The 17,350-nt window shown below is 40.7% G+C and overlaps 1 protein-coding gene across 2 annotated transcripts in view; it reads right to left on the bottom strand.

The window, feature by feature from the left end:
- The window catches only part of AOAH (acyloxyacyl hydrolase), a 184,766-nt gene that overhangs the window by 30,759 nt on the left and 136,657 nt on the right, over positions 1 to 17,350 (bottom strand). For both annotated transcript variants that reach the window (XM_015469383.3, NM_001078096.2), the window contains 2 exon segments: positions 9,223 to 9,259; positions 8,387 to 8,461 (listed from right to left, as the gene is read on the bottom strand). In XM_015469383.3, the coding sequence (XP_015324869.2) occupies positions 8,387 to 8,461; positions 9,223 to 9,259 (112 nt within the window).

The following is a 17,350-nucleotide window of genomic DNA, read 5'->3' as shown; positions in this document are numbered from 1 at the left end:
CCTTTCTCTTTGCCATGGGCCTGAACAATGTTCTAGAAGGCAGCTGCTCCACCAATGAGTACCGGAACAGGGCTCCATGGTGATCCTTGATGGACAATGTAGTGTGAGTGAGTAAATATTTATTGTGTTATGCTATTAAGATTTTAGGGGCTGTTTGTTCCTGCAGTATAATGTCACTGATCCTGACTATTGCACACAGTTAATGGAATCAAAGAAGTCTGGTACTGCTTATTATTTGTTTGGCGCTTTGAGATCTGCAACTTGGCCTTTGAAATTTTTCATATATATCATAGTCAGGGAAACAGACTTTCACTGCAAAATGAAGTGACGTTATGTGTCCATACTACATCCTTCCTTTCTGCACTAAATGTGAACTTTCATGAATTTCCTGATAGACTGCTATTCCAGACTGTACCCCTGCAACAATATCTGTCAGCAGACAATTCAAATTTTCATCACTGCCTTTCTCTATGTGGTAGTGCTTGTGCTCTATAGAGGATATTTAAAATTTAAAATTTTATTTTTATCTTTTTGTTCCATAAAAGTTAGTGAAAACAGAAAATGAAAGTATTGAAAGTATTATAAGAGCATGGTCCTAAAATCAAAGAATTTAAGACAAACATGTAAATCATAAGTGAATTAAAAGTAGCAAATCTGTATAATAGGCTCCACAGAGTGAAGTAAGCCAGAAAGAAAAACACCAATACAGTATACTAACACATATATATGGAATTTAGAAAGATGGTAATGACAACCCTGTATGCGAGACAGCAAAAGAGACACAGATGTATAGAACAGTCTTTTGGACTCTGTGGGAGAGGGAGGGGGGGGATGATTTGGGAGAATGGCATTAAAACATGTATAATATCATATAAGAAACAAATTGTCAGTCCAGGTTGGATGCAGGACACAGGAAGCTTGGGGCTGGTGCACTGGGATGACCCAGAGGGATGGTATGGGGAGGGAGGTTGGAGGGGGGTTCAGGATGGGGAACATGTGTACACCCGTGGTGGATGCATGTTGATGTATGGCAAAACCAATATAATATTGTAAAGTAAAAAAAATACATAAATAAAATTAAAAATAAATAAATAAATAAATAAACAACAACAACAAAAAATAAAAGCAGCAAATCTTTAGCTTCAATGAGACATTTTTTAATTTAAGCTGGTTGATTTATTTTCATTTGTCTTGGAAAAGAGCAAAGAACAAAGATAAGAAATGTAAAAAATACTAGAAATAAATCATTGAAAATTTCATATAAATCTCCCTTCTTTTCTTTGTTTCTATCTTTTTTTCTTGTTATGTTTAAAAGGCAAGGTACAAATAGGGATTCTAGAACATTTTTTGGATTTAATATCTAAGCCTACTATTATTTTTGCACAACTGATTTTTGTACAAGCCCTAAGTACACATCAAATTTGACTTAAGATACTAACCTGCATTAACCTGGGAGAGAAAATAGAATTTTCTGATTTTCATCTACTCTTTAGGCTTTAAACTGCCTGTTGTTAATCTAAATGGAATCATGTTCTCTAAGTTCTTAAAATTTCAGATTTACCTAATGATCCTGTCTATGGATTGAATAGCATCCCTCAGACTGTGACCTTATTTGAAAACAGGGTCTCTGCAGATATAATCAGTTGATATGAGATCATACTGGATTGGGATGAGCCTTAAATACAATCGTTAGGGTCTTTTTAAGAAGAGGAGAGACGCACGTGTAGGGAAGAAAGCCATGTGATGCTGGAAGTGGAGACTGGAGTGAGGCTGCCACAAGCCAAGGAATGTTGAGGATTGCAGGGAGCCACCAGAAGGATGAAAAGACAAAGAAGGATTTTCCATAGACACTTCAAAAGGAACCTGGCCCTTCCCACACCTTGATTTTGGACTTTTAGCCTCCAGCGCTGTGAGAGAATGTTTCCTTTGTTTGAAGTTACCCAGGTTGAAGTATTTTCTCACTGCCACCCTTGGGCGTTAAATGCAGATTCTAAGCCAGAAAAAGTAAGTTCCTGACTCACAGGTTGGACCAGACATACGAGACATGGGAAGAGGGAATAGAAAGAAGTCCCGGGGGTATTCATTATTGTCACTTTTAAGGGACCTGCTCCTAAATGGATATCGGTGTTGTCATTTTGGAAGGAATTTTTCAAAATGTATCAAAATTTGAAGTTGGCTTAACTATTAACCTTGATTGACATTTCTCTTTTGGGAAATTGTCCTTTAATAATGTTTGCACAAATGTGCAAAAATGTACATACAAATATTGCAGCATTTCTTGGAATAGAATAAAATTGGAATAACTAAAAAGCCTGGCTACCTAAATTATAGTACACCCATGCAGCCATTCAAAGGAATGAAGTATCTAGATAAAGGTGATTGTTGCATATGGCACATTCTGAATGTACTCAATGCTACTGAATCATTCACTTTAAAATGGTTAATTTTACAATATGTGAATTTCATCTCAATAAAACAAAATTTTTTAAAAGAATAATCTAAATGTATTAACATGGGAAAGACTGATGAAAAGTATTGTTGATCAAAAAGAACAAATTGCAGAGCACTAAGCATAATAATATTTCATTTCAATGAATATTAATCAGCCTGTAAGTTAGAATTTGAATAGAAAAAAATCTGGATGCAAATACAGGAAGCTGTCTCTATTGGTTAGCTCAGAGCAGGCTTGTGCGGGCTGGTAGGGAGTGACTCTGGCATAACTCTCCCTTCCTAAATCCTGTATTATTTGAACTTCTTACAACAGATGTTATTTTGTGATCAGAGAAACAATCCAAATGAAAGGGGTCCTTGTATCATTTTATTCTTTCTAAAATAAGAAAGAAAACTGAGTTTTAATGGGAGGGGCAGAAAACATTGTCATCTTATGCCATTTCCGCTCTATTTATTTCACTTGGCCAAATAGACCTTTCGCATTGTTGCTATCCCGAGGGTGACAGACTGAGCATGCGTGTGAGGGTCACATGGGCCAGTTGTGACAAGCGTCATGTCCCCATCCAGAGGAAAAGGTGGAGCAAGCCTGATGTTTGGGGCGTTTGTTGCAGTCGGTGTATATGCTTCTACACTAGGTAATGAGTTCCTTGGACTTTGTGATAGAGATAGGAGGAATGGGAAAAAGATGCCCATTTTACAAAACTCCAGCATGTAGAATAAAATTCTATATTTATGGTTTTTATTACTTTGGGAAAAATTATATGGTTTTATGAGCAAAAAGGCTCTGTAACCTACCAAAAAAAAGTACTCAGAAGAATTTGAGAATAGGTTGCCTACCTACTAGGGGTAAAAGACTGGTAAGGCTTGATTTGCAGATGTCCAACAGCACTAGAAGGACCCCAGTGTGTGGAGGGGATTCGGGCTGCCCCGTGGGCTTGTTCAGACCAGGAGAATCCACCCAGAGTAACCAGGGTTTACCTTCACTGTGTGTTTGGAGTGCAACAGCAGGGGTTAAACAAAGCAAGTTGGGGTCTGTGTCCTGTCTTCTGTCAGTGGTAAAGCTAGCATGCACACCTGTTAACTTTTGCCTTGGCATCTCAGGTTTTGTTTTTTCTGCTGATACAACAGCAGTATGGCACAGAGCAGTTACGCTGAGTAAGCCTCTCCAACCACCTAAAAGCGAGATGAGTTAAGAGGGAGGAAAGTCTCCCAAACTCCCTCTTTAATGATTCTTTTTTGGTTAGAGACACAACCCTGATGATAAACAAAGAATCTCAGCTAATTTGCATTTACGAAAGGGCACCTCACAAAATAAGCAAGCTTAACCAAAATGGCTTGAAATCAGAATAGAAGCCATGATGCTTCTGCTGGAACAGTCTCCAGTCATCTTTGCTACATCACGTACACCTAGATAATTTACATGTGTGCATTGCTAGGTATACCCTGTCATGAGCATAGCAAGCTCGGGCAAGTTCAGAAGGGTCTGAGTGGCAGATGGTGGGTCACTTCTTCTGGATGCCATACAAGGTCCCTGTGACTCTGTATCTGAAAAATTATCAATGCCACTTTTATCTGTGTACTCGTTTACTCATTGGAAAAGACTCTGATGCTGGGAGGGATTGGAGGCAGGAGGAGAAGGGGACAACAGAGGATGAGATGGCTGGATGGCATCACTGACTCGATGGATGTGAGTCTGAGTGAACTCCGGGAGTTGGAGATGGACAGGGAGGCCTGGCGTGTTGCAATTCATGGGGTTGCGAAGAGTCGGACATGACTGAGCGACTGAACTGAGCTGAGTACTAGCATTTTAGTGATCAAAGAGTTCCAGTGGTTTGGGAAACACCTCCCAGGCCTTGTGGGCATGCTAAGTCACTTTAGCCGTGTCCCACTCTTTGCGACCCTATGGCCTGTAGCCCACCAGACTCCTCTGTCCATGGGATTCTCTAGGCAAGAATACTGGAGTGGGTTGCCATGCTCTCCTCCAGGGGATCTTCCCAACCCAGGAATCAAACTAGCATCTCAGGTCTCCTACATCAGCAGGCGGATTCTTTACCACTAGCGCCACCTGTTGTCAAAGGCTGACTGGGCTGAGATGAAACTTTAAACTTCCCCAGGATGCTCTGGAGCCCATGTCAGATCCACTTTGCCATCCTGGGTTTGCCTGCCACCGTGGTGTTTGCATCCTTCTTCACCCACTGGTGAGCTCACACGAGTCACTCGTGGAGAGGTGAGGGGTTGCGGGGACAGAGCTTAGGGGAGAAGTATGAAAACCAGATTGAGAGACATGACGCTCATGCCAAGAAAATAACGAAAGACAAAATGGTGCCCAGCACATGCTGTCACATGTCAGGACCACAGGGCTGGGCTTGGAACAGACGATGAGCCTTGCCTTTGGGGTGGCTCAGACTCTGTCCTCATCCTAATGAATTGTGCCCGATCATGCAAAATAAGCCTCATGACTTGGATGCAGGGCCAGCCAACATCATTTCATTAGCCTGGCAGGTGTTTCAGCCAGATTGCACCTGGTTGGTGGCAGGTGTGCCCCTTCTCGAGGAAGAAGGCAAACAGACTCTGCAGAAAACATTGCCCAGAATCAGAGCAAGAGCCCAGAGACTTGTTGTGGTTGAGTGTTCAGATTTCACCCACAGCTAGTTTTGTGCTTTTGAAACATCCAGGTAAGAGAGGGCTTCCCAGGTGGTGCTAGTGATGAAGAATCTACGTGCCAATACAGGGGATGCCAGAGACACAGTTTCAGTCCCTGGGTCAGGAAGATACCTGCAGTAGGGAGTGGCAACCTGCTCCAGTATTCTTGCCTGGAAAATTGAGGCAGCCGTTTTCTCCAGGCCCGCCAGTTGTAACCACATTATTGACTTCCCACCCCAACTCTTTGAAAAGGCCTCTTGACATAGACGGGGAATGGGGTGGGGACTCACTGGGCCCGCATTACCTGATGCATAGAGGTCCTGGGGCCCTTAAAAGAGTATGTGGTCTGGAACATCCTGGCTGGTTGAGAAACTCCTTGGCCACCCACACTGCCACTGAGGAGGCTGGGAGAGAAAATGCCTCTGAGCAGGAGTTCTGTCCCTTCCCTTCTCTATTGGTTTTCTACCCTTGATTGGATGGAATGGATTGTTTTCTGGCAGCTGAACTCCTTGGAGTCTGTTATCTATCAGCACCTTGGCTGCTTCCTCTTAATGCAGTGCTGACCAGCTGTCCTGGATGACATCTGAAACAACGGCACTGCAGAAAAATGCTTTGCAGCTGGCGACACAGATGACCTCTGTAGGTGGCCTTGGCTCTCTCCATTAGGTAAAAGATATTTAGTTTATAATTTCTAGGTCCACTCTAAAAAATGGAATTAGATCCATTTCTGTGGCTAGTATTATGTGCTTATATATATGTATATGTATATCTATCTCTCTCTCTCTATATATATATTTATCACATTTCCAGTAATTATGATATTCTTTTCAGGGATGTCGTGTTGGGATATTGGGGAAGGTTTGTGGTCACCCTTTATGAACTGAGGCTCTTGAGGCCACTCTCATTTCTCAGCACTCCTATTGCTACCCAAGCCTCTGCTGCTGTGGTTCACTCATACTTGCCCTATTTCCAGGAATTTTTTCTGTATCACTCATATTCTGCAGTTTTTGAAAGCAATGATAGCAAAAGCCCAAGTAAGCTGGGTGAGTTTAAGCCAAATCAAGTAGAATTACAATGACAAAGCTAAATTTGTCTATTTTACTTTTTTTTCTTGAATTCCTGATGCTAAAAGCTATTTTCCAATCCTGACCTTCATTCATTTAACAAGTACTTATTACCTACAAGAGTTTAAAGAATAGAGAAAGAAGCAGAGAACTATCATCATCATTAAAAAAAAAAAGAAAAGAAAAAAGTCAAGCAAATATCCTAAAAGGTTTTTCAGGACGAACTTATTATGCAATGTGTTGCTGGCTTGAGCTTTTTATGAAATCACTTTGCTCATTTGGGGTAATCTCCTCCACCTTGATGTTCTGGCAGATGGGAGGTATAGTTGCCATCTGTCTTTATTTTTCTAACCCCTCCACAGGACGTTGCAAAATGGGCACCGTGGGGACACCCCACACAGCCAACTCTATTCTTTCACCCAAATGCTTACTGTTTATTTGCCCAGACCCCCCGGGGGGAAGAAGGCTGGCGCAGGTCTCTGGCTGATGTCTACCTGCCCTTTAGCTCCTTGGAAAAGGAAGAGCAGGGCCAGGCTGGAGGGACCTCTGCATGTGCAGCTTCTGCTGAAAACATGCAGTTTCAGGGATTTGGGGCTTTTGCACTAGAAGTCTTTCTGCAGGTGTTTTTTACTCAGTATAACTGGCTTGTTCTCTATCCCCTCCCGGGGGATAGGATCCAGAGAGTGGAGGGGCACTGGCTGATCTGACCATAGGTTTTTTTCTGTTCTTTGATGGGACTGGGGGCTGAAGCTCATTGCTTTACCTTTCATAAGCTCTTTGAGGTCAGGGATGGTGGCCTCTTTGCCAGTGTATCCTAGAGCCAGGCACAGAGCTTGGCACATCGTAAGTGGTCAATACATACTTTTAAAAGCACGTGCATAAAAGAAAGCAAATGAGACAAGTATGGATTGTAGAAAGAACACAGAATTTAGCCAGAGAACCTTGCTGGGCTCTCATCTTTGCTTCTCACTAACTATGGAAGTAAGTTTCTTAATAACCTTGCTGAAACTGTTTCCTCATTTGTAAAATGGAGCAATAGCCCTTGCCTCTTAGAGCTGCTGTGGGGATGAGATGATACAGAGAGTGGTGTGGCTCTTGGCTCATGGAAGGTTTTGGGGGTGTTTGCTATTTACTGGAGACTACCAGGTGGCTCATCACAGAGCTAACTTGAGTCCCCAGAATGTAGCCTTGGCAGACTTGGGATTCTGGGGAGAGTGGTAAACCAGCCTAGGGGCTGCCAAGGCAGGGCACATGAGTATCTCTGGGTTGCAGAATGGAATCTCCTGCCCTGAACTCACTTCACTGATTAGGCCTCCACCTCCTTCATCATAAGAGTTCTGAGGCTCTCATGGAGGTTTCCATGAGGGCAAACACAATTTCATAATATTCAACCATGTTTTTAGCACAAGCTTAAAAAGCTCTTGGTGAGTGAAGTACAGAAAAGCAGAAGGTGGGCAGTGAGCAGGGTGGCCTGCTTTTAGTACCCCTTGGGTTGGAGTCCAGCTCTGCCATCCGTCACTAATTGGACAAGTCATGCCCCCTCTCTTGGCTTTGCTTTTCTGTTTTCCAAAATGATGGGTGGGTGGCTACTGGGGAGTTGTTTTAGATATGATCTCACCTTTTTTTTTTCTTTTTGGCCATGATCACAGGACAGATGGCATTCACATGCGTGGCATATTCTTAGGGGTATGCACAGACTTTGAGAAGCCTTCCAAAATGTTGTGGGGGAACGAAGGCATTCAACATTTTGAAATCACTACTGATATTAGCAGTTTAGCAAAACCACTTTCTTACTATGGGCCATGGGCACAGATAGGATTGGCTGTGAATCATGTGTAGGTTTCTTTGCAAAGCTCTAAGTCTGTGCTATCTCAACCATACGAGTAAGTAAATCAGAAGATGAGTGAAGAAGCTGTTCTTATGGGATAGCTGTGATTTTGCTTTATTTTATTTCAAAAGTCACGCTTCTCAGTCTTGGATTTTTGGCTAGCAGCAGCATATTTCTTGTGATGTAATTCAGAGTTGATCATGACACACCCATTTGTTGTGAAGCAGAGCAAAGAATTAATGGGATCAGATATTTTTCAGAGGGTCTTTCAGCTTTACAGGTTGATTCTATTGAGTCGACATGTGTCCAGAACTTGTTAAGATAGGGAAGCAGGCTACTATAATGGAGTGGAGATGAGGGGAAACTCAAAGAACCTTCCAAACATTTTTTAGTAACTCACCCACTGCAGACATCATTTCCAATCATGGCATATATGACAATGGCTGGATAATCCAACAGCTGGTTCCTAGATAAACTGAGAAACCATAGATGGAAGTTGAATATCGAACACTTGGAAACCTAGCTTTGGAACCAACCAATATGAGAAAGAATCTTTAAATGGCCATCCTCTGGGTAACTTTTTGCTATTTTTCTTTCATTCTAGTGTCTCCATTCCCACTTCCCCTCTTCTCTATAATCTTTAACTCACTTCTCCATTAGGAAAAGACCACATAAATACATACCTACATTTAGAGTAGGTTGAAGTCTCCAGTAGGGGGACACGCTACCATCTTTCACAATATTTGTCATCAGTAAATCCAGATCAGTTTCCTGAGGTACTTATGTCCAGATGTGTAGGACATTATGACAGCTGTGGACATAGTCAACTTTGAAAAATCAAGGATTTCTCAAGGTTCCTATTCTGGACACCCCAGGCCTTGCTAATGAATTTTAAGTCAAATATGAGCAAAAACTTGTTTTCTCATTCATAAAGCAGGAATAAGAAGCAGTCTTTTTTTGTCTTTTTCAGATACTTGGGCCAGACCTAAGTTTTACTCACTTTGTATACATTTTTATGACCCTTTTGAAAGTATACATGTAAATTAACCATATCCTGTGGTCACTGGCCCAAGAAGTGAAAACTTCCCAGTGTTTGGAGAGTGACTAACAAGTTATGGATGTTCAGTATAAGTGGCTACTGGATAATAACAGAGAGTTTTTTTTTTTTTTTTTAATTTTTCAGAATAGAAACCCAACCTAAAAACAACTTCTTATATCCCTCCCTTTTCCACTTACCTTTCTATAAATCTCTCCAGGTTTTGGGAGGATGCACCTGAATAGTTAAAATTGAGAAAATAATTAAAGTTAATAAATCCAAGTCAGCACTATTAGTATGAGAATTAGACTGATGGACGGAAATCATGGAAGAACCATTATTGTATGGTCAAAGGTCATCCAAACCATCATACTGATGAGAATGACTTCATCCTACAACTTTCTTAATGGGCCTTCTGTTTACTTGGCATTATATTAACATAATCCTAACATTTTTGGATTCATAGATTTAAAGACATTTACTGAGCGCGAATGGGTACACTTTCTAATAGATGTGAGAAAAAAGTATAAATCTATCAGCAGAGACAGAAACTATCTACAGATTAAGGAATGAGTTAGGGAATGAGAGGGACAGTAAAAAGGATTGTTCAAGAACTGCACATCTCCCTGGAAATCCCCATTTAATAGCCTGCTGGTGTTCCTGCTCACTCCTGAGGCTCCTCCTGACTGGCTGGCCTGTGCAAGAGTCAGATTGTAGAGCTGATTTATTTAAGCTCCCATAGTGACACATATCGGAGAAGGCAATGGCACCCCACTCCAGTACTCTTGCCTGGAAAATCCCATGGAGAAGCCTGGTAGGCTGCAGTCCATGGAGTTGCGAAGAGTTGGACACGACTGAGTGACTTCACTTTCACTTTTCACTTTCATGCATTGGAGAAGGAAATGGCAACCCATTCCATGTTCTTGCCTGGAGAATCCCAGGGACGGGGGAGCCTGGTGGGCTGCCGTCTATGGGGATCACACAGAGTCGGACACGACTGAAGTGACTTAGCTGCAGCAGCAGTGACACATATGACTTCATTCCCCTATTCTTGATACCATCAATAATGAATCTCTTTTATGAAAATTGTATTCATTGAATGTCTTTTTATTGTCAACACTCTGCTAAACACTTATTAATTCATTTAGGCCTTAGCACCACAGTACGAGGTAGCATCGTGTGTGTGTGTGCGCGCGCACGCACGCGCGTGTGCTCACATGGGCGTGTGCGCTTGTCTCTTGCATCTCTTGCACTGGCAGGCAAATTCTTTACCACTGTGCCAGCTTGGAAGCCCTAGGCATAGTAGGTCTCCATTTTATAGAGGAGGAAACTGAGGCTCACTTAAAGTGACTTTCCCAACGCCACATAACTAATCATTTGGAGAGTTGCACTTCAAAGTCTGTCCCTTCTGTAAGACTGAGCTCTGGTTCCCTGTGTGACACGGCTTCTCTAGACTGAGTTCACTGTTTCAAATAAGTTCTGTTTCTTTGTCCATTGGAAGATAGTCTGCAGTGATTAGCGAGTAATCCTCAGGTGCGTGGTACAATTTAAGTGGCAAGGGAGATTTTCCTGTAACTTCTAGCCTTGGAAGCTTGGGGGGAAAGCCAGTGGGTTTCTTGTGGAAACAAATGGGCAAAAGGGCAGTGCACAGCTATTAGGAACTAACTAGCCCATGTCCCCTCAAAATTGTGTGACCATGCAGGGTAGGCCTCCTTTTCCACATACAACTAGATACAAGCTATATGTGCAGCATTGATGTTCTCTTGACTGATTCAGGAATTATGCATAATAAATGAATATTGCTTTATTTCCCCTCTCATTGTGGTAAAATATACAACACATAAACATAACCATTTTAATCCTTTTTGAGTGTGCAATTCAGTGACATTAAATACATTTACATTGTTATGCAACGACCATCACTATCCATTTCTAGAATTTTCCCGTCATACCAAATAGAAGCAGTCTCTGATAACACCATTCTATCTTCTGTTGGTATATATTGAACTATTCTGGGTACCTCAGATAGGTGGAATCATACCTTACTCATCTTTTTGTGTTGGACTTATTTCACTTAGCATAATGTTCGCAAAGGACCTCCATTTGTAGCCTGTGTTAGAATTTCCTTACTTAAAGACTGAATAATTTTCCATTTTTGCACATACCACATTTTGTTTATCCATTCATCTGTCAATGGGCATTCGAGTTGCTTCTACCATTTGGTTATTATGAATACGCTGCCTATGAACATCGGTGTGCAAGTACCTGTTTAGGTTTATTTAGGTTATTGAAATCATTGGACCATATGGCAATGCTACATTTAATTTATTTTAGGAATCGTCATACACTCTTTGTTTCCTTTTTGTGGTGGGGCTTTCCTGATAGCTCAGCTGGTAAAGAATCTACCTGCAATGTGGGAGACCTGGGTTCTATCTCTGGGTTTAGGAAGATCCCCTGGAGAAGGGATAAGCTACCCACTCCAGTATTCTGGCCTGGAGAATTCCGTGGACTTTATAGTCCATAGGGTTGCAAAGAGCTGGACACCACTGAGAGACTCTCAGTTCAGGGTAGTACTAAATGTGCACACAGACATGCAAATTAAGAGCCGTCAGTTCACCTTAGCATGTAAGCATTCATTCACCCTCTCCATTCATTTGTTGAGAACCTGCCATATGCCTGATACATAGTAGGGAATTAACAGGTGAGTTGGACACAGCCTTTATACCTGAGGATTACCATCTATGGGGGCAGACACACGACTGAGCACTAGAGTAAGGTTGAGTGCAGATCCAAACCAGAAAACTCAATGTGATTTGAGCCTATTATCTCTGCTCAGAGAAGGTGCCAGGTTTTACAACACTGAGTCCTAAACATAGACTCGAAGTACTTCTGGGCGTGAGGTTGTTCCCTTTTGCTCTCAAGAGGGAAGATAAGAAGGACAGCCACTGGGAGCCTACAGTGGCTGACTCATCTTATCAGCTGGGCCCTTCATTCAGTGCCAGCTCCAGGACTCTCAACTTCCCATTTTCAGTAAGATAATAAATCAAGAGGTGTTTAATTCTCACTCTTTGATTTTTTTCTTAATGAGAAATGAAAACTCAAGCCATGAGTGGGAAAAAAAAAAATAAAGGGACAGGTCAGGGATTGTCAATAATTCCCCTCATTATCCAGAGTACAAGTGGGAACTGAGGTGCAGAGTACCCACAGAGCTTGAGGAAAATGGAAATGAAAACCTGTCATGGCATGCCATATGGAGAGCCCGTGCCTGGGCCCACATCCCCTGATCTCTCTGCTGCCAAGACAATGATGGCAGGCCAATGGCAAAGGCTTGAGGTGGGTTTAAAAGCAGCAATCACAAACATCCACCCAAGGAGAGAGGAAGTATGCATGCTTCTTTACCCAAGTGTTTATTTTTTTCTGGTGGGTGTTTGTAATAGGAGCAAAGAATTTTCTTTGCTCCAAAGTTGTTACACTTCCATGATTTCCATTTTCTTTTGGAAATCTCAGTTTTATGGGATTATGTAATGAGTTTACATAATTCCCATGTTACTTTCTCTTCTGAGCCCCCCTTTCCTGTAGTCCTGCTACTCTTCCACCAGTCAAATCATCATTTGATATCTCTCTCCCTCCCAAGCTCTATTTTCTCTCTTCTCCTGTATGTAGACTTCCTCCAGGCTGCTGATTTTGTTGCTGCTACTGCTACTACTATTACAGAAAATACTTAGTAAAGCAGTTGGAGCTGAAAGATGTGAGTAAAAGAGAAAGATAGCTCCTAGCCTGTGGAATGTGGCAAAACAAGAGCAGCATTCAAAGAACTGGAGATGCCCTTAAGAGGTCCCTACCTGGTCTCTACAGTGATAGATCAGAGAAATGGAAAAGCTCTGACTATGAAATAGGGACATTTAATTTATTTGTCAAGGTAGTCCAATGGAGAATCTACCTGTCATCAAGAAAGGAAAGAACAGTGTCCTTACTGGCCACAAGTCTGAATTTTGGCTCATCTTTTTTTTTTTTTTCCTTTGGGCAGTATGGTCATTTTAACAAATATTAATTCTTCAAATCCAAGAACTAATGGATATCTTTCCATTTCTTTGAGTCATCTTCAGTTTCTTTTATCAATGTTTAATAGTTTTCAAAACATAGGTCTTTTACCTCCTTGTTTAAGTTTATTCCAAAAAAAAAAAAAAAGTTTATTCCTAGGTATTTTTAATGCAATTTTATTTTATTTTTTTAAATTTTTTAAATTATTTTTTATTTTTTATTTTTTTAGTCCATAAGACTGTTCTATACATCAGTGTCTCTTTTGCTGTCTCGTATACAGGGTTATCATTACCATCTTTCTAAATTCCATATATATGCGTTAGTATACTGTATTGGTGTTTTTCCTTCTGGCTTACTTCACTCTGTATAATAGGCTCCAGTTTCATCCACCTCATTAGAACTGATTCAAATGTATTCTTTTTAATGGCTGAGTAATACTCCATTGTGTATATGTACCACAGCTTTCTTATCCATTCATCTGCTGATGGACATCTAGGTTGCTTCCATGTCCTGGCTATTATAAACAGTGCTGCGATGAACATTGGGGTACACGTGTCTCTTTCCCTTCTGGTTTCCTCAGTGTGTATGCCCAGCAGTGGGATTGCTGGATCATAAGGCAGTTCTATTTCCAGTTTTTTAAGGAATCTCCACACTGTTCTCCATAGTGGCTGTACTAGTTTGCATTCCCACCAACAGTGTAAGAGGGTTCCCTTTTCTCCACACCCTCTCCAGCATTTATTATTTGTAGACTTTTGGATCGCAGCCATTCTGACTGGTGTGAAATGGTACCTCATAGTGGTTTTGATTTGCATTTCTCTGATAATGAGTGATGTTGAGCATCTTTTCATGTGTTTGTTAGCCATCTGTATGTCTTCTTTGGAGAAATGTCTGTTTAGATCTTTGGCCCATTTTTTGATTGGGTCATTTATTTTTCTGGAGTTGAGCTGTAGGAGTTGCTTGTATATTTTTGAGATTAGTTGTTTGTCCGTTGCTTCATTTGCTATTATTTTCTCCCATTCTGAAGGCTGTCTTTTCACCTTGCTAATAGTTTCCTTTGATGTGCAGAAGCTTTTAAGTTTAATTAGGTCCCATTTGTTTATTTTTGCTTTTATTTCCAATATTCTGGGAGGTGGGTCATATAGGATCCTGCTGTGATGTATGTCAGAGAGTGTTTTGCCTATGTTCTTCTCTAGGAGTTTTATAGTTTCTGGTCTTACGTTGAGATCTTTAATCCATTTTGAGTTTATTTTTGTATATGGTGTTAGAAAGTGTTCTAGTTTCATTCTTTTACAAGTGGTTGACCAGATTTCCCAGCACCACTTGTTAAAGAGATTGTCTTTAATCCATTGTATATTCTTGCCTCCTTTGTCAAAGATAAGGTGTCCATATGTGCGTGGATTTATCTCTGGGCTTTCTATTTTGTTCAATAATAAATAAATAATAAATAAATAAATAATAAATAAAAAATCAATAAAATTAGAAACGAAAATGGAGAGATCACAACAGACAACACAGAAATACAAAGGATCATAAGAGACTATTATCAACAATTATATGCCAATAAAATGGACAACGAGGAAGAAATGGACAAATTCTTAGAAAAGTACAACTTTCCAAAACTCGACCAGGAAGAAATAGAAAACCTTAACAGACCCATCACAAGCACGGAAATTGAAACTGTAATCAAAAATCTTCCAGCAAACAAAAGCCCAGGTCCAGACGGCTTCACAGCTGAATTCTACCAAAAATTTAGAGAAGAGCTAACACCTATCCTGCTCAAACTCTTCCAGAAAATTGCAGAGGAAGGTAAACTTCCAAACTCATTCTATGAGGCCACCATCACCCTAATACCAAAACCTGACAAAGATCCCACAAAAAAAGAAAACTACAGGCCAATATCACTGATGAACATAGATGCAAAAATCCTAAACAAAATTCTAGCAATCAGAATCCAACAACACATTAAAAAGATCATACACCATGACCAAGTGGGCTTTATCCCAGGGATGCAAGGATTCTTCAATATCCGCAAATCAATCAATGTAATACACCACATTAACAAATTGAAAAACAAAAACCATATGATTATCTCAATAGATGCAGAGAAAGCCTTTGACAAAATTCAACATCCATTTATGATAAGAACTCTCCAGAAAGCAGGAATAGAAGGAACATACCTCAACATAATAAAAGCTATATATGACAAACCCACAGCAAACATTATCCTCAATGGTGAAAAATTGAAAGCATTTCCTCTAAAGTCAGGAACAAGACAAGGGTGCCCACTTTCACCATTACTATTCAACATAGTTTTGGAAGTTTTGGCCACAGCAATCAGAGCAGAAAAAGAAATAAAAGGAATCCAAATTGGAAAAGAAGAAGTAAAACTCTCACTATTTGCAGATGACATGATCCTCTACATAGAAAACCCTAAAGATTTCACCAGAAAATTACTAGAACTAATCAATGATTATAGTAAAGTTGCAGGATATAAAATCAACACACAGAAATCCCTTGCATTCCTATACACTAATAATGAGAAAACAGAAAGAGAAATTAAGGAAACAATTCCATTCACCATTGCAACAAAAAGAATAAAATACTTAGGAATATATCTACCTAAGGAAACTAAAGACCTATATATAGAAAACTATAAAACACTGGTGAAAGAAATCAAAGAGGACACTAATAGATGGAGAAATATACCATGTTCATGGATTGGAAGAATCAATATAGTGAAAATGAGTATACTACCCAAAGCAATTTATAGATTCAATACAATCCCTATCAAGCTACCAACAGTATTCTTCACAGAGCTAGAACAAATAATTTCACAATTTGTATGGAAATACAAAAAACCTCGAATAGCCAAAGCGATCTTGAGAAAGAAAAATGGAACTGGAGGAATCAACCTACCTGACTTCAGGCTCTACTACAAAGCCACAGTTATCATCTTTTTAAAATAAGGCACTGTACATTGCAAGTAAAGAACATTTCCCATAATGTCAGTGTTGGTTTTCCTTTCATGAGTAAATTTCAGCTTACAGTTTCACTGATGGATCAGTGTTGACTATAGCAGCAAGTGCTTCATATTCTGGACATTCAACGGTCTCTAAATAACAGTCTTCTAAATAACCTGTAATTTTTAAATTCTGTGCCTGGCCAGATACTTTTGGATTTTGTGGGAAAAGGCCAGGATGGAATGATTTGAGAAAGTAGCACTGAAACATGTATATTACCATATGTGAAATAGAAGACCAGTCCAAGTTTGATACATGAAACAGGGCACTCAAAGTCAAGCCGGTACACTGGGGCAACCCAGAGGGATGGGATGGGGAGGGAAGTGGGGGGGGGGGAGGGGTTCGGGACGGGGGACACATGTACACCCCTGGCTGATTTATGTCAATGTGTGGCCAAAACCATCACATTATTCTAAAGTAATTAGCTTCCAATTAAAATAAATAAAAGCAAAAGATCTAGTTCTCATATGAGAACTTGTAAAAAAGGACTGTAAGGTGCATTTTACAACCTCCGCTATACAGTTTTTTTGTCAGATAGTTCCAACATTTTGGCATTGACATCTGTTAGTTTTCTTTTCCCCTGCAAGTTGAGATTTTTCTGGTTCCTTATGTGCTGAGTAATTTTGGATTTTATCCTTGGCATCTTGGGTTTTAAAAGACTCTGAGCCTTGTACTTTTGTCTTATTAGGCAATCCACTCAGGTTCAGGAGGCAAGTTTTACCCAGCCTTCTGGGAGGTTATGATTTCAATGTCCATTCCCCTCTCAAAGCCTCTGTAGTGTTATTCTGATTAGTCTCAGGTCTGTGCCACTGAGAGGGACCTAGACAGAAGTCTATGTCGAAGTTGAGTTCTGAGTCTTTGGTATGCAATTAAGGATCAGATCTGTGCATGTTCAGCTCAAGATTAAGCTCAGGAGTTCATACACTACTTTATGAGGTTGCTTTCCCAAGTTCCTCACACTCTAGAAGCTCCTTGGTCCTTTCTGGTTCCTTGGGCTCCCCTCCATCGTCCTAAAGCCCCAGTTTCCACTCCCCTACTCTCATGTACACTTCTCACAGATTAACTCATTATAGGATCTCATAATAAGAGGACAGAGTGAGAAAATGAGCGATGGGGGATTTACCTTACCCTTCTGGGAGCACAGCTCTTGTCATTAGAGATGTCCCTAGTGGTGGCTCAGATGGTAAAGAATCTGCCTGCCGTGCAGGAGATGTGGGTTTGATCCCTGGGTTGGGAAGATCCTCTGGAGAAGCGAATGGCAACCCAC

The sequence above is a fragment of the Bos taurus genome, chromosome 4, assembly GCF_002263795.3.
Source record: "Bos taurus isolate L1 Dominette 01449 registration number 42190680 breed Hereford chromosome 4, ARS-UCD2.0, whole genome shotgun sequence".
NCBI lineage: Eukaryota > Metazoa > Chordata > Mammalia > Artiodactyla > Bovidae > Bos > Bos taurus.
This window is presented reverse-complemented; position numbering and strand designations above follow the sequence as displayed.